Below are 21,714 nucleotides of genomic sequence, written 5' to 3'. Positions count from 1 at the left end.
TCAATGACATTTTGGGCACATTACAAAGTTTGCCAGTTTGGTTGCTAAAAATCTGTCTAGCTTAAAACTTGAATCCTCACATACCTTTTGGGGATTGTTGGATTTACTAAAAGAACGGGCTCTTGATGTAAGCCCCAAAGGAGATTTCTGCAACCACTTTTGCTGAAATTTTAAGGATGAGGGCCCCACAAAGCTTCCACCATCTTCCACCATCTTTGGGACTTAGCTGCCAACTCTGGACAAACAGACAATGCAATAGAAGGTTCCGCTACATGTAAATGAACCACAGGGTTCAGTTTAGAACTTCCAGTGTTTGCAAATACATGACATCTTTGATTCAAGCTGACACACACTGTAAACTGACCTCATTCCTTTATAAAAATTTCTGTAAATTTCCATTTGCCCTCTATGACCCATCTGTATTTTACCTCCAATCCCAAAGATAGCAAATATAAAACACAAGAGAAAAATTGTATTACCATGGCTGTTACATCTGGACGTTTCCACAAGCCTGCCATTTTGGTCATAGCATGCCATTGCTTGGTAACGATATCCTTGTCCACATTCCTTGATGTCTCCTTGTACTTTCATTCCCAGGAGCATTTCCACTTTCCCTTCAGGTAAAATACAGTCGGACCAGTTCCCCACAGGCTGTGCGTTGTATTTGTCACAAGGACAATACTGAGTCTCAATCAGGGGGTATAAATGGGAATTTTTACATTTTTCCTTCTTTTTACTTTTTCCTGTGGAAGAGAAATGCCAATATAAGTTGGAAAACAGCATTAACTTCCAGCACTTTATAATTTCCTAAACTTTCTTTTTCTCTTTTTGATCATATTTTATAGCAGCCTATAAATAAATGTTATTTTCTCACTTCAAAGTATTTTTTTTATTTTATTTTTTATTTTTTATCTCTTTCTCTTTTTTTATTGTTTTATTATTCATATGTACATACAAAGCTTGGGTCATTTCTTCCCCCTGTCCCCACCCCCTCCCTTACCACCCACTCAGCCCCCTCCACTTCCCTCCCACCCCCTCAATACCCAGCAGAAATCAAAGTATTTTTTTAAATAAATTCTTGCTGGCACTGGGTATTTCACATAGTGCAATATTTTTTTTTTCCCTCTTTTAAAAATAGCCTATTTTGCTGAGCACTGGTGGCTCACTCCTGTAATCCTAGCTACTTTGGAGGCAGAGATCTAGAAATTCTTGATTTGAAGCTCTCCCCAGAGTTGGTGAGACCCTGTCTGGAAAAAACCCATTACAAAGGGCTGGCTTAGTTTCTCAAGTGGTAGTAAGAGTGTCTGCCTAACAAGTGTGAGGTCTTGAGTTCAAGCCTTCAAGAAAAAAAAGTCAAAACTAGCTGATTTTGTTATAAGGGACTATTACATTGAATTTTATACTCTTCAGAAAAGGAGATATTTGAACTTCTTTATGATGTTTTATTTTTCAGAATTTCTGAAAAGTAATCATTTTGACATACTTGGTGATTAATGTAGGAAATATCAATACTACTCAAAATGAAGATATTTATTATACAAATATTTGAACAATGTTGAATCTAAGTAAATTCCCTCTTAAAATAAAAAACCTTCTTGAATATAAATTATATATGTTATAAAAAGTATTTATTCATGTTAATTATAGCACATAAAATATTTGCATATTTTGTTATGCATCATGACACATTCTTTAATTATAATGTTTAATCGCATATTTATCTCTGATTTTTATGAGCTGATTTACATCATTCAAAGAGTTAGCATTTTATGAGGGGGTCATTTATAAGTTTTAAAATTTGAGCAATCTACTAGCACCAATATTATTAGGGTTTTATTTTGTCACTGACAATATTATCAAATGTATCTGTGACCTTCTTTTTCTTTCTTTTTTTTTTGTGACCTTTTTCAATTCAGTTTTCAGATACAGAGCTAATCTTACATTCCTCCTTGTAGGAGATGAAAGATAATAACCTGAGCTTATGACCATGAGAATGGGTTAAGAAAATAAAGGGGCAACCTTTCCTGTTTGCTCCAAGCACTTTATACTTTCGAGGAAATTCACTAAAATTTCATGTTCAAAACAAAATACAATCTAGCATGTACTGTGTAGGGAGTCAGGCTGCATTTTCTTTCTAGTGAAATGGCATAATGCTTTCATCATTGCCATCTTACATTAAATACAAGCCTGAATCCACTGACACGTTCAGTGTAAGTACAGCAACAATAAGGCAGTTTTCAAATACCTGTCAGAACTCTCTTGGTCTTATATTTTTCTACCTTGACAAAAGTTGGCTTTGGCATTCCAATTATTCTTACCAACAATAGTGCGCTTTCTGGTCCTAACTGCACCACAGTCTCCATTGCAAGAAGAAAACTTGGACCAGCTGGTAAATTGACAATCGTCTTGGCAGGGGATCTGGCAAGCTTGGGTCAGCACTGGCACAGGGCCTGCATACTGGAGGCATTCATGGATGCCAGCCTGCCCTCCATCTTGCTTTCGACAAGTAATAGCTAAAAGAAAAGTTCAGTCTAATTACTCTATAATTTAGTCATTAACATTTGCTCAGACAGTGGAGGGATCCTCTTCTTACTCCCTATTTACACTAGAAATCTGGTAGGAATGTTTCTAATAATCACAGTAGACATTATATTGATCTTATAGGTTTTTTTAAACACATTTGGCCCTTATTGCATTTTGTGTTACAGAAAAGCATGCTACACACACACATACAAACACGCACATACATGCCATGAAGATTTCCATCCATTTCACATGTGGGATATATTTAGAAATGAATTTTTAAGAGACAAACCATATATAAATTCTGATAGTAGTGTATGTTGAACACAAGATACAAGGAACTGGGAGAAAACCAGGCACTTCTAATCTTGTTTTAAGCATCAGGTAATATAGAATTTCTATATAGAAAGGTCTTAGTGGTAGCAAATTGCTGAGCATATTGAGATAGGAAAGGGCCACTTATAGAACTCGTCTTGAAACCCATTGACATAGAATATATGGGCTTTGTTTGTGTTTCTTTTCTTACTGAAAGTTTATTGGGATGGCTCTGGAATGATTAATGAAGGAGGCAGTGTCACAGTCCTGCATCCACTCTGTCTACAAGTTCTTCACATGTGCAAACATCAAACATGAATTTAAAAATAAAAATGGAAACTTTAATGATCTTAATTTTTAATATCATTATTAGAATTTCTACAATTACATATGGTCTTTAAAAATGATTAAATAGTTCTAATTCATGTATTATTTAAAATAAGAGGGAGAGAGGGAGGGGGTGGGGTGGGTGTTAAGGGAGGGGGTGGGGGGAGGAGGGAGAAATGACACAAACATTGTATGCACATATGAATTAAAAAAAAATAAGAAAAAAATAAATTAAATAAAATAAGAAATTATTTTATTACTTGTTGAACAAGGATATCATATCACTTTAACAGATCTTAAAGAAGAGGAGTAAGTGATGCTTATGGTCCCCTTTCTCCCTCTGTTATTTCCTCCTTTGGTTTTAAAAATAACCATTTATTTCTGAGGAAGCAGATGAACCATTTAAACTGTAGTCCTAAATTTAAATTTTCATTGGGTTACCTTAAAAGGTCTCATTCAGACTGATTTATATGGCTTTTCTCAGGTTTATGGTTGAGGCTGAAATTGCTGCTGATCTCAGCCTTGCTCAGGTTTCCATCATGATGAAATTAAAGGAAGGAGCTTGACATTTGACCCTAAATTAGAGTTAGGCACAGAGGGCCCGAGATTGGACAACATTCTCCATGTCTGTGAGCTAAAATCTAATAGCTCGTAGTGCAAGCTGTGTAATGGGGTGTGTGAAGGACATAGCTGACACTTTAGGCCTGGGAAGAGGTTGTTTATTGAATATAACTTGATATAATCGCTACAGAAACTGTTACATAATGGGCCCTGTTACTTGTGCAAATACAGGTGAATACTCTCTCATGTTTTAGATGGTACCTTGGTCATATGTCCAAATTTAGTAGGCCCAATCTGTATTAAAAGAAGTAGGGTCCTTGAGTTTTAAAGACAATAAAACTTCTAGGGTGGGCATTGGTGACCTTTATGAAGATTTGATGACAAGAAAAAGTAGTAAGTGTCACAGTAGAATCTCACACTTGCGGGACTGTCAAGTGTTCTGTGTTCATCATAAAAGTCAAAGGTAATGGGTCTCCTGTCAGGCTGCAGATTATAATTAGCTGGCCAGCTTTTCAGAAATACCTGTGCTCTTGCTAAACTCAAATATTCTGGTTTCATTGGCTGAGGACAGAGTCCTGGGCATTAGATCTTTTTAAACCTCTTCCGATGATTAAAATATGTTGGTAGGATGAGAAGTATTCCTTTAGGAGGTAATGTTTTTTTTGCCTAATCAGAAACACCTGCAATGCTACAGAACATGATGATTCCTGAACTCATACATAGCTCCAGAATGAGATCTTTGTACCTGGGCCAAAGAATAGGCCATTTTTTTCAAGCTGCTCAGGCAGCCCTTATGCACGTTCGTGTTTGAGACCCACTAGTTTGGGTATTCATGGCACAAAGAGAATTCTGGTTAACTTGTGTGTAAACTTCGGGAAACAATGGCAGGCAGCTATGAACTGAGAGTTCTCAATTTGAGTTCCTACTTCCTTGTGAGGAACATCATGGAGACTTGTAAAGAGACTGGATCAAAGCAAGCATCCATCTAGTTTGAAGGAATGTCTTCTATTTCATAGGATGAATTCTTTGATGCAGTATCGTTTCATGATATGTAGAACCTCTAAGAGTGATTAATTTGCGAAATAAGAGATTTGACTATATTAGAATCTTAAGCTACAAAGAAGTTTGTATTGTTTATAACTAACTAAAAAGCACAAAACTAAACTTGGGTTCTTTGAAACAAAATGACTTTTACCTACTTACCCGAGTTAGCTCTCTGAAATATTTAAATATAAATCTTTTGAGAAGTTAAATGAGATTGCCTTAAATTCTTCATTAAGAGTCTGCCTCCGATAAATTTTATTTCAGAATTGCTCAACTATCATCCTATTAAGTGACACCAAAAAAGAAAAGCAAAGTAAAATAACACCAGAACCAACAAAATTGATTTTGTGCAGATCCATACTATTCACGTAAATCAAAAGCCCCTTTCCCAATACACCTGCACTTCATAAAAACTTAAGGACTTCAGCTAGTTGAAAAGAAAATATGTGCAATATTCTTACATCTGTTCTCAGAAACCACTCAACATTCCACTCCTTTTATCTGAGATTTTTGACACCATGCTTTTGGAATGAATTACTCACGCGATGTTACAGGAGCAACAGCACCATTTGTATAATATATTGAAAATTTATCATGCATCTCAACTTGTTTGTATTCTAACTTAGAGGAAACATAACAATTCAAACACAGAAATGCCATCTGAAATGAACTTCCTGCTCTTGGGTGTGGAAAATATAAATGTTTGGAAAGGGAACCATCTGGTCTTTTGACTAGAAATCTTAACAATAATTTTGAAAACACTGAAAATAAGCTGTTGCTTGAAAAGATGGGTCACCCAGAGGGAACTAATGAGACATAATGGCTAAATGCAATGTATCCTAAATTGGACTATGGAACAGATAAAGAACCTAAATGGAAACACTGGTATATCCAAACAATCTGAAGATTAGTAATAGTAATGGACCCAGGTTGATTTCTTAGTTGTGACAAATGTATAGTCTATGCTAATGTAAGATTAGGGGAAATGGAGTATATGGGAGCTTCCTGTATTATCTTTGCAACTTTTCTGTAATGCTAAAATTATTCAAAAAAAAAGTTTATTTTAAAAGATAAAAAACAAGTAAAAAAGGAAAGATGGATCATACTAAGCATGGTTCCTACCACATCAGAAGCTACATGTACTCAGACAACTGTATCTGTATTTGCAGGTAGAGCTTATATTCTCATGTGTAACGATTATGCAAGTTCTCCTTTGAGCTGAGGCCTTATTGGCAAGCTTAGTCAAAACTAATGTTGTCCTCTGGACCGTGGAACCATGAAAGCTTCTTAGAGAGACTGGCAGCTATTGGAATAGCTGTATCAAAGGAAAATTCCATATTTGACTCTGTGTTGATTAGATGTGTTTATTTCATTTACAATTTTATTTTATTATATGAAACATAGAAAACAATTTTATCTAAGTATCATGGAACAGTCTGATCCCAACAGGGATCATCTATGTGACATATGGGAGACATCTATGTGACAAACTTGTGGGTTACATGTGGCTCTCATTAGGTAAGCTGAGCCCATCAGTATTGAGGAAATGTTACAAAGATTAATAAGTTTTTTTAGCAAATAAATATTATGAGAAAGATGGCTTAAAATATTATTAGATTAAAAATATACTCACAGAAGGCCATTTGGAAACCTTTCTGGGCTCTCATTTAAACCAACTGTGTGCACACATTTTTGAGACAATGGTGGGAAGTTAAACATGGTCTCAATATTAGACAACATGAAAGAACTGTTGGTCTTGTTTGGTATAATGAGTACCACTGTCATGTTAAAAGAAAGAATAAAGAGTTTATGGATGATATATTCCATATCTGATATTCGTATCTAAAATATTTTAGCAAAATTCATTTGAAGTATATAGGAATGGCAGATGAACAAGAATAGCAACATGTTAAGAACTGTTAAAGCTGAATAAATGATCACCATATCACCAGCATTTCTATTAGTCTCTATCATTTATTTATGTATGTATGTCAGTACTGGAGTTTGAACTCAGGGCCTCATGCTCGCTACACAGGCACTCTACCACTTGAGCCAAACCCCCAACACTTTTCTACTTTTATATATTTTTCACACTTTCCATAAATTTAAGCAACAAAGATTAGTAAGTAGAATAAGTGGAGTGCATTGCAAAATATTTTTATGTAAGTTGATTTCTGAATTGTGTTTTCAAGAGGAAAATAAATGTTTATGGGATTAAAGGTAGCATTGGTTGACTAAAAGGAGATGGATCTCTGCCTTATTCATGCCTGGATATGTGAGTGGAAGGCTACTGCTCTAGCTCTGAAGTAAATCTAACAGAATTCAGAGTGTAGCTGCTCATCCTCATTTCCTTTTTTTAAAATTTAATTTAATTTTTTTCTCTTTATTGTTGTGATGGGTGGGAATATATTGTGGCATTTATACGGGTTCTTACAATGTATCAGATATATCATACATGAATTCACCTCTTTAACCATTTTCCTTCATCCCTTCTTCCCCAATTCCTGGAGTGATTTCAACAGGTATCATTTTTGCAATTACTTATGTGTGTATACATTTTATTGCACCTTACTGGCCCTCCTATCCCCTTTCCCCAACACCTCCCCACTGGGCAGGACTTGTTGCATGGTCCTGTTCTCCAATTTTGTAGGAGAAAAAAGAGAAAAAATAAAATGAAAAACATGACATTTTAACTTGAGATAAAGGAGATTCCTTGTGATATTTCCATGCTTGCATGTATTATAATTCCACTTGGTTCATCTCCTCTGATTTTCTTCATGGTGCCTTAGTCCCTTTCTTATGGTGGTTTCAGTCAGTTTAAGATTTCTATGTCCATTCTTGTATAGAGAGCACATCAACCCTATTCAAGTACTGAGCTCCCCCACCCCTCCAGCGCATGACCTCCCCTTAGTGTGACCAGTGTTTCATAATATCGCCTCAGATGTGTTTTTTTCTTGGAGGCGAATAAAACGCTCTTATTATTCAGGTTGCACAAAGAATGGAGAGATTTTTTGGTCAGTGGTAACTCTTTAGAAGGTAAGGCCATGCTGGCATTGTGCTTGAAAATAATAAGTAAACTGCTAGATCTATAATATTTGTGCAGAAGTTCTTTGCAGGAAACAGTAGGATTCGTGTCAGTGCAATAAGAACAAAGAGTTCAAGGAGATCTGAGACCTTATTTATTAAATTCAGTATTATGAACGTGGTTTATTCCACTGTGTTGTGTCTGGGTAAGACACAATTCAAGACAGAATATGTTCAGATGATCTGACTGAGTGATTAGTGATTTTTTTTTCCTCCCATAGTTTTATGAAAAAATGGCAATAGTGAAAATGAATCATGTAAAAATGAAAAAGGAAAGACTTAATGTGAATGGAAGCTAGTTACCAAGAGACCTAATTGTGCTCAGAAATAAGACCAAACTTATAAATAATGTAAGAGGGCTCCAGTTGTTTACTAGGTGGATATAATGATTCCGGTCTTTCTTTGTGTAAAAGAGATTTTCACTGACATGTTTGCCAAATTACACTTCCGAATTACAATTTGTGAATGTAACCCTGGAAGATTGGAAAGAAACATACTTTTCTTTTTTTTTTTTATTGGTCTTCAATAGTTGCCAATGATTCCCTAGTCTCATTGATGCTCATAATATACATGCAAATGCTAGTGTAACTTATTAGGAATTAATAATCATCTCCCAGTGGAGTAGATCAGATCAAGGTCAGCTACAATGCTGTAGGGATGCAGGGAGGTTTAAATGACTGCATGGTGACAAGTGGGACATCCAGGAACCATCATGGAAACAGCATGGTGCCAAGCTTATTTTATGAGCTACTATTTTAAAAATGACAAATGGTAATAAACATTTTATGATAAAATTCTTGGAGAGTACAAAACAAAATCAAAATTCTCAAATCAATTAGCATGCTAATATTCATATAAAATTAGAGGAAAACATTTTAAGATAGAAATAATTCTAGAAACTTTAAATAATAGTTTGCAAAAGTGAAGAGTACAAAATTTGGATGATAACTAATAAATATACCAGTCAAAAGTGATTTTTTAAGTGTAAGAAGATTATGAAGTGTGTAATTTTTTAAAGCAAGCTTCTCTGTTTTTTAATTAGTCCTTTTTCTATTTATGTTGTTTTTCTTATTATTACAGAACTCTCTGAAAATTAACAGGTAAATAACATGCACTGCTGTGATAAATTGGTCCAGGTATTTTGTGCCTAATTTTGGTATTGCCTATAACATGTTATCTTCTAAAAAGGACAGAGTTTTAAGCAGAAGATGATGAAAAGGACACCAATATAAATTCAACCACTTGATTTAAGCATATTTGCTCATAGCAAAGCAACATAAAATGTAGCTACAATTTCTCATATCCCATAAATCATTTCCATTTAATTTTGATTGAATGAGAATTAGAATTCTCTTTTATTTTTCTTCCTTTCTTCCTTCTGTCCTTCCTTCCTTTCTTTTCTCCTCCCTCCCTTCCCTCCCTCCTTTTCTTCCTACCTTTTTTTCTTCCCTTCTTACCTCCCTCCTTCCTTTGCTCCCTCCCTTCTTTCTTTCTTTGCTACTTTTTTGGCTTTCCTCCATAGCTTTTTAAACTACTAAATCGTATAGTATGAGAACTCCCAGGTCTAGGAAGGTCCTGATCATGTGAAGGATATTATTGAAGTGTTTTTCTTTTTCATAGTCTAGATTTGAAAATTCATCCAAATTATGTTGGCTTCCACATAAAGACACTGATGTCAGATCTTAGGCACAGGTCAACATACAACAGATATTACTTGGCAGTCAAGGGTACACAGGGGATGAGGGATTAGGATGGGTAGTATATAGCCTGGGGATTATTATTATGATTTTTAAACCAAAATTTACAGAAAGACCTTCTAAAGCAACAAATATAATCTTAGAAATTCATTCATATAACCTTTGAAATTAATCTTGATGAATTAGTTAAATACCCATTTAGACAAATCTAAAGAAGGTGTGAACTGGAAGACAAGTGAAAAAAAAACTGTCAAGGATGGAGTACATATAGACTAGGAGATGGAAAAACTGAGAGTTTTAAATAAACAAAGATAGGAAGAAAAAGATAGAGGAGGATAGGGCAAGAGGTTCCAGTATCTATCTAGATTGGTTCTCAGGAGTGAGTAGAGAGCATAGAAAATAAGCAATATTGAAAGAGAAATTTTCTAGAAGGTCTTGTATCTCTGAAGGCAAAAATGAAAATAATTGAAAAACTGTGTTGTTTTCAAGTGGAAACAGCATGTGTAGGCTACCTCTCACAAAGTTTGGCAATCTTGGGAAGGAGGGAATGAGTAGTACTGTGGTAATTGGAGATGGCCATGTACTATGGTTCAGGCCTGGAATCCCAACCACTCTGGACGTGGGAGGATTGCATTCCAAGAATGGGCTGGGAAAACTCAAGACCTATCCAAAAAATAACTGAAGCAAAATGGGCTATGGGCATGGCTCAGAGGTTGAGTGCCTGCCTGGCAGATATGAGGCCTTGTTCAAATCCCACAGCCTGAGGATTATTACCGCTAGTTCTGTAAGCCACAGAAAGTACACCTGGCAGGAGATAGCATGAAGAAAAACTGGGAGATCGAACAAGAGCAAATTTGAGTTAATTTATATGATATATTTGCATGTTGCCTTGGAACTTTTGTATCATACTCTTCATATTAATGTATAACAAGTAATAAAAATTGGAATGCTATGTGCACATTTAAGTAACGCTGATTGAGAGACTTGCAGTTAGAGACAGTCCATCCAAAAACATAAGCAAGATCCTACAAAAGAAACAAGTCGGGCCTTGGTAGTACACCCCTGTAATCCCAGCCACACAAGAGGAGTATGTACCAGGTTCTAAGTAAGTAGCAGGTTCTGAGGCTGGCCTGGAAAAAAGTGCAAGACCTTTTCTGTAAAACAACTAAACTAAAAAGGTCTAGAGGTTTGGCTCATGTGGTAGAGCACTTGCCTGCAAACATGAAGCCCTGAGTTCAAATTCCAGTACCACCAAAAAAAAAAAAAAAAGAAAAAAAAGTAACAATTTAGGGCAGTTTAGAGGATAAAAAACAAACCATCCAAATTTTTGTTATTATTGTTATTTCTTGCCCAATGACCTTTGAAATTTTATTGGTTCCTGTTCCTCAACGGTACCATCCTTTTGTTGCTTTAGTGCCTCAGAATTGTGGTGTCATTGATCTGGGACACCATTCTGCTACCCATGATTATTATGCCAGTGGTAGTATTTTCAGTGACTTGCATGGAGTTTCTGCTGTCCAAGGCATCATTGAGACTGAAGTCCTCCCAGTCTTTGGGCAGATGGTGGTAGATGCTGATCTCAGCCTGCAGTTTGACTTTGATGTTCAGCTGACTCTTCACCCTGGACCTGGAGCTGCCCATCTGCCTGCATCAGTGGCAGGCCTGAGGCCAGGTAGAGCAGGATACCATGGAGCTACTCTGTCTGCATGGAGTAATGGGCCTCCAGATCCCTCAGGCTGGTTCAAGTTAGCCTCCACTGTGATTGTATTTAGAGATGGAGACTTTGGTAGGCAATTAGGACGAGCTGATGTTAGGAGGGAAGGGGTTCTCACAATGGGACTGGTGCCCTTACAAAACGAAAGGAGCAAGAGGAAATGAGAGAAAATACTTTCATTCTCTCTCTCTCTCTCTCTAGCATGTGACAGCATAGCAAACAGGCCTTCATCAGAAATTGAGTTAGTTAGAAGCTTTATTTGGACTTTCCAGCTTCCAGAATGGATCAAAAATAATTTATGTTGTTTAAGATACCTAGTCTGTGATAATTTTTTATAGCAACTGGAGCACACTAATACAACTTTAACACATTATTTTGCAAATGATTTGTAAGGTTTCTACATAACACTTGACACATTTAAAGACAGTGCATCCTGGATGGAGCAGAGTTGCTAATGCAACTGAAAGAAGATTGGGCAAATATTACTACTGTTGATTTTGGGAATGTTTGATGTAAAACTTTACTTTTTCTTTCCAATGTAAAGGAAATAGATTATAAGTGAACACATGAATTCTTACATAGTTTTAATATTTTCAGGAGCATATTTAATACTTTCAGGAGTACTTTGTGTTCTAACATAATAGATCTGAAACCATATTATATAGTTCTGACATATGTAGAATATAGAAGTTGGTCATGATTGCATTTTGATTGAAGTAGAATCGTCCTACATTTTAATTCCTGTGTTATTCTAACTCACTTCTAGGTGATTTTCAGCAATCTATTCCACAGTGAGTGTCAGTGCTGAGATTGTAAGCAATTACCTTTGATTGTTAAAGACAATTTGGAAGACTTACCAAATCCTTTGAAACATGTCACCATAGAGAGTCCCCAAAGTGGAACAGTTATTCTATTAATGATATTAAGAGGAAAAATGAAAGTTTGTAGTTACTTTGTTTTTATCCTACAGGTGACTGCACAAAAGAGCTAGGATGCTTGGCTATTAAGGTGGAAAAGAGACTTTAGTATTATGTTTTCCTAGTAATATTAAGAGTTCAAGTTGAATCATAACAGATGATCTTGTAATTATTATTGTTGAGTACATATCATATTAAAACACACTTTCTTTTCTTTCCATGCATACTCAGAAAGTAAGTCACTGCATAATGTCCAGTTTTCAGATCTGATTTATCATCTGCTAGATAGAAGAATTACAGGGAATTAGAATATTTTTCTCTTGTCTTCCATTTTCCATGTATTTTTAGGTTTCTCCTTTAACTCTTTTTAAAAATATTTGTTACTAAATTCCTGAAAGTCAACATAGTATTCTTAGATCTCCTAAAAATGCTGTAATCTCATCCTAAACGCTGAAATCTTATTTCTGTCACAGTCTTTAAAGTCCACTTTTCTTATCATTCTACAATAATTTCTTCATTGCTCAACTGAATTAGGAAACTTTTCCTAACAAGAACAAGAATTCTTCTGATCCTATTGGGAGGTGACTTCAATATCAGAACTTGAAAGTGTATCAGTGAGTCCATGCTTCGGAATTTAGACTAAGGTTAGTAAACTTTCTCTGTAAATGGCAAGATACTAAATATATTTGGCTTTAAGGGCTGTATTTTCTTTTGCAGCTGCTCAGCTTTGCCTTGTGTCTTTAAAGAAGGCAAGGGCAATGCATAAAGGAATGGGTGTGACTGTGTTCCAATAAAACTTGAATTTCAAAGAAATAGGCTGCAGGCTGGACTTGACTCATAGGCAATAATTTCCTGATCTCTGGTATATAAAAATAGTTTGAGAAAGGCTATACAATATTTCTGTTTTTAGAATCATGGTGTGATAAAGTAACATGAAATGAAAACAATCATTTTTAATTCATATGGTGTCCTTTTGATGCAAGTAAGGAAGCAGTAATTTAAAGTTAAGAGTATTTAAATTAACTTCTTAAGCCTACAAACATGAACTAGAGAAAAAAAAATCTACTAATGATAAAATATACTGGCCACTTTTCTTCATATATATAATATATCTTCGAGACCTTAACTTTCCCTATTGCTTCAACAAATTACTTTATGGAATGTCACTCAAATTTCTATCTGCCATTCTAAGCTATCTCTACAGCTACATTTCTGCATTTCAAATGCATACTTAGATTTTTCCATTGGGCTAATAGAAAAATCATGTTCTCAAATGCAAAATAATCAAAATACACTTTCCAAAATTAGCTCTGCTTTCAGATTAACAATTTTCATCAATAGGACTACTGTAAGGTGAAAATAGAGTTGAACATCATGTTTACTTTTGACTCATTTCTGTAGTTTCTTGTATTTGTTACTAAGTCCTAAAAATATCTTCCACTACCCTAAGTGTGAGATGTGTTTATTTTTGCCCATTTTCTCTGCTGTGGCTTTAGTCTGAGGCCTGTTACTTTAACCTTGCAATGCTTAAATAGTGTATTCTGGCATCCAGGCCATGTGTCTTATCTTTCTAATTTATTCTGAACATGCTGACAGATAAAACACTGCTTTCATCAGGTCCTTGCTTCTACCACTTATTGAACAAGGTCTAAAATACTGATCCTGACATTTATAGTGCTCCACAAAATAACCCCAGGCCCTAGCACGCATCTTCAGAGACCCAATCTACCCACTTTTCTGTGAATATGCATATTGTTTTCTTACCTCAAATGCTTATATCTCATTCTGTATTCTTTCCTCCTTTCTATTTATTCTAAGAAGATGCTACAAGTAAAGTCCCAGCCTTTAAGCCTTTCCTCAGTTCATTAGCTTCAAATGATTGTTTTTGCAATTGATTAGTCTTCATCTTTAACTCCTAATTGTTAGATAATGTTAACAGTGATCTCATTTCCCTAACAAATGTAATCCCCCTGGTTTGAATATATACATTCTTTCATAACCCTCATGACTGTTTCTGCACAGTCTTCTGAATGCAATCACAATAGAATGAGTAGCTGGAACTAGAAAGCCCCATGTACTAGAGAGGACATGCTGTCCACTCTGTCGTCTTTGCTGACTGATTTAATACTTACTACATAATTTTTTTAACACAAGGGCCAAACTTGATGACACACATCTGTAATCTCAGCTGCTTGGAAAGTGGAGATTGATTGGGAGGATCATGGTTTGAGACCAGATCAGGCAAAAGTTTACTGAGACTTCAGGTATGGTAACACATGTCTATCACCCCAGAAACATGGGAAGCATAGGTTGGAAGATTGTGGTTCAGGTGAGGCCCAGGCAAAAATGCCAGATTCTGTCAGAAAAAATAACTAAAGCAAAAAGATCTGCAGCATGGTTTAAGTGATAGAGCACCTGCCTAGCGAGTGCAAGCCCTGAATTCAAATTCTAGTACTGCAAAAATAAACAAATATAAGTTGTCTTTATGTTGCTGTTTGTCTCTGACCACATAAGGACAAATATAAAACCAATCATGCAGAGGTTTGAAAACACTCATAAACATCAAAGCAAGAAAGTTCTGCTCTATGCTGTTAGCAAAAGAAACTTCTTGTCCTGAATAAACATAGGCTCTATGAAAAAGAAATCTCCATGTACTGAAATAACAAAGAAAAACATGATCTTTATCTGAGAGTTAAAGGGGTGCTTCTAATTACATAGAAATCACCTGTTAAAATGCAAATTTCTTTTCCCAGAGATGCTGAGCACAAACAAGATTGTCAGATGGAGTGAACAACCTGAAAAGGGGTGGAAAGCCTTATTTAAGGACAGGTAGAGGAAGAGGCACTAAGACCAGAAAACTAAGACAGGATCACTTGGGAAAGCAGCATGGGGAGGCTAAAGATGCTCTGTCACAGAAGGTGTGAGTAGAAGTATTAGATACTAGCAATCAGTCTTCCAGGATAAGAATGAACTAAGGTCTACAGCTTTGCAAATGAAAAGGTCAATGATAATCACAGAAAGAACAGTTTTTTGGTTCAGACTGTGTCAAAAAACAAAACCCCCATATTAATATCGTTGTTTATAAGGCTGGAAGTGGTGGCTCACATCTTCAATCCCAGCTAGTTGGTCACAGTTTGAATCCACTCCCACAAAAAGCTAGCAAGACACCATCTCAACAAATAAATTTGGCATGGTTGTACATACCTGTGATCCCAGGTATGTGTGAGGCACAAAAGGATCACAGTCCAAGGTTGCCCCTAGGCAAAAATGTGAGACCCTATCTGAAAAATAACTAAAGAAAAACAGAGCTCTGGCTGCAGCTCAAGTGGTAGAGTGTCTGCCTAACAAAAGTGAGTTCCTGAGTTCAAACTCCAGTACGGCCAAATACACACACACGCACATGCATGCACCCACCCACCCACCCACACACATACACATATACACACACACACACAGCTGCTGTCATGTCTTATTATGACATTTGTGCACATTCCTCAGTGCTGTGAACTGACACGAAGAAGGAAGGAATCACCTTTTAAAGAATAGAACGTGTGTGCAGTGTTGTAAGGCTTTTGTTTTTCAGCTTCAAAGGGAGGACGTGACCATCCAAGGTTGTGCAACTTACCATTAACAAAGTTCAGGACTGATACTGTTTCACACTTGTGCTGCATCTACTGTGTACAGTATTTCCTCCAGTGGAATTCTAAGAAAACACATCTTTTGTCTGCATTACTGAATTTAATTTTGCCCTTTGATCTCTAGATAGTATATGTGTGCAGATGACAGAATGAAAAGTAAAATCATTGTAAAAGAGCATTTGGGCCAAATCATTCTTTTTTTTCTTCTTTTCGTCTGAATAAACTGAAATCCACATTGTGTTAGAACTGAAACTAAAGTAACTTATGTTTCCTGAGTCCCAACCTCATTCTCCTGTCCATTATAAGAATCAAAATGTCTGCTTGATTCCAGGAGGAATCTGCCGTGCATGATAAGATCTTGTATCACTCAATTTCTTGAAAAATGTTTGAGAGAGAGTAGAATTGAGAATGATGCTCGATTTTATATCTACATCTTTGTAAATATCTGTGTGTCTAGCCAGAGTTATATTATAGAGGACATATAGTAAGAGTTATGTAAATAAAACCAAATCTTTAAAAACACTAGGCAGTTAATATTATTTCTAAATCAAATTGTATATTTCATATAAAGACTTCTGAAATGGATAATAATTGATTTGGTCCAAGATCAAATCAATAAAAACTGAAATTCTGTTTTATATGTTCAATCTTTTGTGTCATGATGAAATATATGACTACAAATGCGAAAACACATCTTTATAAGTTAAAGAAAAGTAGATGCATATTCAACTACATTGTTAGCTACATTGGAAGCATATACACAGCAGGAACTATGAGCTAAAAGTCAGTATGAGTAGAAACAACCATGAACTCTGTAAGGACTGAATTTGCTACACACATAAACAACATGGTCCAAAGTGTGAGATTTAATTATTCCCTATAAAGTCTGGTAAATAATTACAGCAAATGTGAAGCATTTCTATCACACAGTTCTACAGGATTCTGTGTTATGCAGTAGGGCAGACAGATTGCAGGTTTTGACTAAATAAATCCCCCATTTAAAAATCAGTACTATGACTACAGCCACAGTTAACTATGACAATGTTAGGAATGTCACAGTCAAGAACTCCTGAGATCATCATCTATTTGTATTACATCACAATATGATGCATATAGGCAAGGATGTATGAACCTTACTGATTTGTTAAGGTGGCAAGTCAAGTGCTTTGGATTAGTATGATCTAAAACATAAAAAGAAACATTCGTGTATTGTTGATGTAATAACCAAACACTTGGTTTTTCTTCCAGATATAAGATAGCTAAAAATTCAGTAGGTATGGGCCAATGCCAAAGAATAAAAATTTAAAAGTGTTTTGTAGAATGAGTCAGAGCAGATCTGCTCTGTTTGCTAAATCTGGTGTCAAAGCAACAAACACATCAAGAAAGTGTCTAAGATACAGATATTGGAGAAATAAAAAGCAAATCAACTGTGCATGGAGCCTCCCACCTCTTGCCTGTCGTCCAGGCCCACAACCTTCCTGTACTCCAGGGATGTCCTGTTGCACGCTCCATGGTACTAACTGGCACCTGCGCCATTTGTGAGTCTTCCACCTACAAGAAAAGAACAGAAGTCCCATGGAGAGAAAGCAGAAATGTCAGTCAGGCAAGTCACAAGAGACACAGCAGCATAAAAACATGACTTGAACCACTGCAAGTTTTCTTTTTTTTAAACATTACTTTGTTTAATTGAGATATTCTGTAAGGTACCATAAAAAAGCCATTTTAAATATGAAAATACTTGCTGTGGCACTGAAAACAAGAGTATAGCATAGCCAATTTCTATGCAATGGACTCTACAGAGAGCGACAGAAGGCATTGGACCTAATGATTCAGACTGTCAAGGGATGCACCACATTGCATCGGAAGTGTGGCATTCCATGGACGTAAGCTATGTTTATTTGTATTCAAGGTATAAAACTGAATTCAAATCATGAGTCTTTTCTATAGTGCTCTTGATTTTCAGTACATGGAGTAACTCACCAAATGATATTAAAGTACGCTTTAACAAACACAAATTTTAAAAATAACCCAAACTTCAATTCCAAATATCTCTAATAAATTATCAAGATGATATATAGCTTTAATTACCATAACTTTCTTTGGGGTGATCACAAATGACACAAGAGACATCTTACTAATCTCATGGGCATAGTAATGCCATTTCCTGGCCAGAGTGCCAACAGTTATGAGAAACAGGTGCTCTTTGGAATCAGGGGAAAAATGTTTAGGCTACTCTCCTAAGTGAAAAAGAAATTGCTTCCAAAAGCATATGTGTTTCCTAATTATTAGCCATTTTTCTGTATTTCTTAGCATTTATATTAACATAAGAAGTTGCCCCAAACTATTGGAACTAATGACACAGCTGGTTAATTGACACAAGTATTTGCCTTCTTGGAGATAATTTCAGAGGCACAGCAGCTCTCCTACATAAAGAGAAGTGGCAGCTATAGCCATAAATATCCTGGGGAAGGAACAGATTTGGCTTCCCCTCCTCATTGTCTGAGAGAATGTGGACTGGAAGCATTGCTCCGTATATCACCTGGACTGCGTTTCCTCCATTACCTGTAGTTTTGGCACACTTGAGGGGCCTCGCATGTCTTCTCTTCATAGAGAGAATCTGTGCAGTCTCGTCCTCCATTGGCTGGCAGCTGAATGATGACCCGATACCTAGACTGCTTCCTGACTCCAGAGTCCCCTGGAAAGAGGCAGATGTTTAACCTCTGTACTTTGCATTGATAAGAGTCTCCAAATACGAGTCTGTGTGAAGAAGTTACATTGCCTGTAGCAACATGTGCTCTGAAGTCCCTGAATGAGAGGCCTCATCTAGTCTAATCATTTACTAAATTCTCCCAAAGACCACTTACACTGAAAATACAATCAATTTATATTGTAAAATGTGAAGAATGAAGAAAACAGTTCCACAGTCAACTAGAGTTTCTAATATGCAGTTACAAAGTAATTGCTCTTTTGTGTATGTCTTCCCCCTTGAGAAACATGACAGATCTAATTAAATTATTTTCCTCCACCTTAAGTTTATTTTCAGGCTATTTCACAGTACCCTGTTTGCCACATGAGACTCATACTCATGTGATGAATCTTCCTTAGGAGGAAATTTTCAATGTTTTAATGTGAAATTTTATTTCTTTGCTATTCACTTAATTTGAAATGCATAACTTGTAAATTACCCAGTCATTTACTTTTCATGTTAAACCGCTCAAGATTTTCAATTCAGGTCACATTCTAAGCCCTGGGCTCTAAGTAGTGAAGTGAAAGTAGTTTCCTAGAGGCAAAGTTTTTAGAGAAGCAGACAAAAATATCAATAACTACTATATGACTCCAAATTATGTTGAAAATGAAAAAATGTTAAGATTCACCTTTGATAAAGACATTAATTTGACAATAAGGATCTTGACTGATGTAAGATGTTCAAGTTTCTTACATTAGAAACAGGTGTATAAGATTTGCCAATTTTAATAAAATACATTGCACCTTGTAAGAATGAATAGCCACATTCTAGTTTCACTCAGAAAATAATACCCAAATAATTATGTTAGTAGGTAATACAATTCCTGATGCATTTACATCCTTTTGCAAGATCATTAACAATCTGATACGTAGATGACAGGAACAGGGAAATTTTTGTAGGGTTAGCAACCTTTAACAATGAAAGTTTAACCAGAAATGAAGCAAAACATTTTAAAATGTATTGTGATTATAGAAAAAATGTAATTTGAAAATTAAAGCTTTCCTAGAGAGCAACAGCTTTTCTCTTGAAGTCAAGGTATCCCTCAACATGGTGTGGGCACCACTCCAGCTATGCTTACTTAGAGAAGATTCCTGTGTTAGGTAGAAGAGAGGATCAGATTAGTGATTTCTGAATGCCTGACTACCTTGGAGAATCTACTTAAAAACAACAACAGACTTCCCAACAACAGACTTCCAAGCCTATACCCAGAACTACTAAATCGCAATCTTTGAGGCTGGGTTTAGGAGTCTGATTTTTAAAAAGCTTGTCGTCAAGCAATTGTGATGAAGAGGTAGGGAAAAGAGGGAAGGCCTTGTCCTAATTTAAGATTTTGGATTCACATGTAATTTGTCAGGATTATTCCCACTGCGGGGCCAAACCTGTGCTGTTAATGATTATATTAAGTATTTTAAAGAATAATTGGAGTACTATAGGTAATGGAGGAGGGAATTGGGAGCTGGCAGTATTGGCAACAGAGAATTAAAGTATTTGAAAATACTGTGGCTGACTATTTATTTTAACAATATTAGTTTGAATGTCAGATCCAATTTTATAGATTTAATGTCATTTGTCATCTTAAAGGAAGATCTAAGAAATGTCACTAGGAATTTAAACAAATTACTAATGAAGTTTCCATCTAATACATTGTATGAATGACTACTATTTGAAAGTCCTGGTGATAAATTTCTCTAGTAATTCAGAGCTAGGAAAATTTTGTTTCCCTTGATAATCTTTTAAGAATTCATTATGTTTCTATTTTTTGCTTTGGTCACCAGAACCTCAGAGCTAATTTCCTTCTCAATTTCGGGAGCCCTTATTTAACTGTGATTTTCTCATATAGTCTTCCTTTTCCTCCTTTGCTTCCCCTCCTCCATTCACTGCCTGACTCTACCCCTCCTTTACAATTTTCATTGTTTTCTTTTGCCTAGGTTTATGATCTAACTTTAGCCTCTTAATATGTAAGTTAAATGACTACCTAATCAGTTGTTCAGCACAGAGGGAAGGAGGAAGCTTATTATTTGATTTTTAACAAGGAAAAGCAGAAAAAGAGCAGACACAACTGGGTCTTTGTTTCCCAGGGGGTCAAAAGTTTTAGAGAACCCTTCTCAAGCGCTGCAGGTTAAAATGAGGAACAGGATTAAGAGCAAAGAACCTGGGGGCTGGAGGTGACAATGAATTCAGCATCAGTGGCACCTTGTAGACCAAAGTTCCTCCTCATTAATTATCTAGATGTCACCTGGTACATGACCAAGACTGTTCCAATTTGGGAACAGATCACAGTTAAGAACTTGCTTGTGCACTCACTGTAACAGCACTGCACAGCTTTCAGATAAGAGCCAAGACAAAAGGAGAGCTACAGTGCACATTAAAAAAGAAAACCGGAAAATCCTTCACAGAGAACTTTGACAGGCAAACTTGGAAATTTATACCTTTTACATTGTCTGTATGCATTTATGTCCAATTCATTATAAGTGCTTGATACTTATATAGTTTCCATTTATCTTTGTGTTTTAGCATTTAGAACAATATCACACATAGTAAGTGCTTAATAAATATTTGCCAAATGACCAAACACATTTTTTTTTCACATTTTCTTGACTGGATCATTAGCACCTTCTATTTCTATCTATCCCCTTAAAGTAATAAGCACCTGCTCTTAAGACTGCATTGAGGATTAATAATAATTAAGCTATCATCTTTTTTCATTGGAAATAATGAGCACGTGAAAAATGAAGTCACCTGTCTATTGTATGCATACTCAGAAATACCTACTGAAGATAGGACTAGGAAACAGGATTATATATATCCTGAAGACGGTTTTGCGACAATAGAGTACACAGATTCAGAGGGTCTGTAATCTCTAACACACTTCCAGCATTATCAGCTATCTTAAGACATTCAAGGTAAATTTCACCAAAGAAATTACTTGACTGAAGGATTTACAGGGCAGACAAACTGATTTGTTAAGGTGGAAATGGATGAATGGCAGCACAGTGATAGGAAATTGAAAGGGAACATTCCACCCAAGAGGAAAAATGTGAAGGCACTTTTCAAATAGTGCAGAGATAATTCTAGTGTATGATTGATTCAGGGCATGCGGGGAGAATTCTGTTCTTGCAATAATTTGTCTAGCTCTCAAGCCCTAAAG

General features: G+C 35.9%; 1 protein-coding gene across 1 annotated transcript in view; it reads right to left on the bottom strand.

Annotated features, from left to right (window-relative positions):
- Thsd7a (thrombospondin type 1 domain containing 7A) overlaps positions 1 to 21,714 on the bottom strand; it is a 398,347-nt gene that overhangs the window by 60,695 nt on the left and 315,938 nt on the right. The window contains exons 10-13 of the mRNA XM_074064652.1: positions 18,383 to 18,515; positions 17,268 to 17,371; positions 2,319 to 2,513; positions 480 to 743 (exon numbers count right to left, since the gene is read on the bottom strand). Of these exons, the coding sequence (XP_073920753.1) occupies positions 480 to 743; positions 2,319 to 2,513; positions 17,268 to 17,371; positions 18,383 to 18,515 (696 nt within the window). The remainder of the gene's footprint in view (positions 1 to 479; positions 744 to 2,318; positions 2,514 to 17,267; positions 17,372 to 18,382; positions 18,516 to 21,714) is intronic.

Source organism: Castor canadensis, chromosome 2 (assembly GCF_047511655.1).
Source record: "Castor canadensis chromosome 2, mCasCan1.hap1v2, whole genome shotgun sequence".
In the NCBI taxonomy this organism is placed as follows: Eukaryota; Metazoa; Chordata; class Mammalia; order Rodentia; family Castoridae; genus Castor; species Castor canadensis.
The sequence above is the reverse complement of the archived record's forward strand: the minus strand, read 5'-3'. Positions and strand labels throughout refer to the sequence as shown.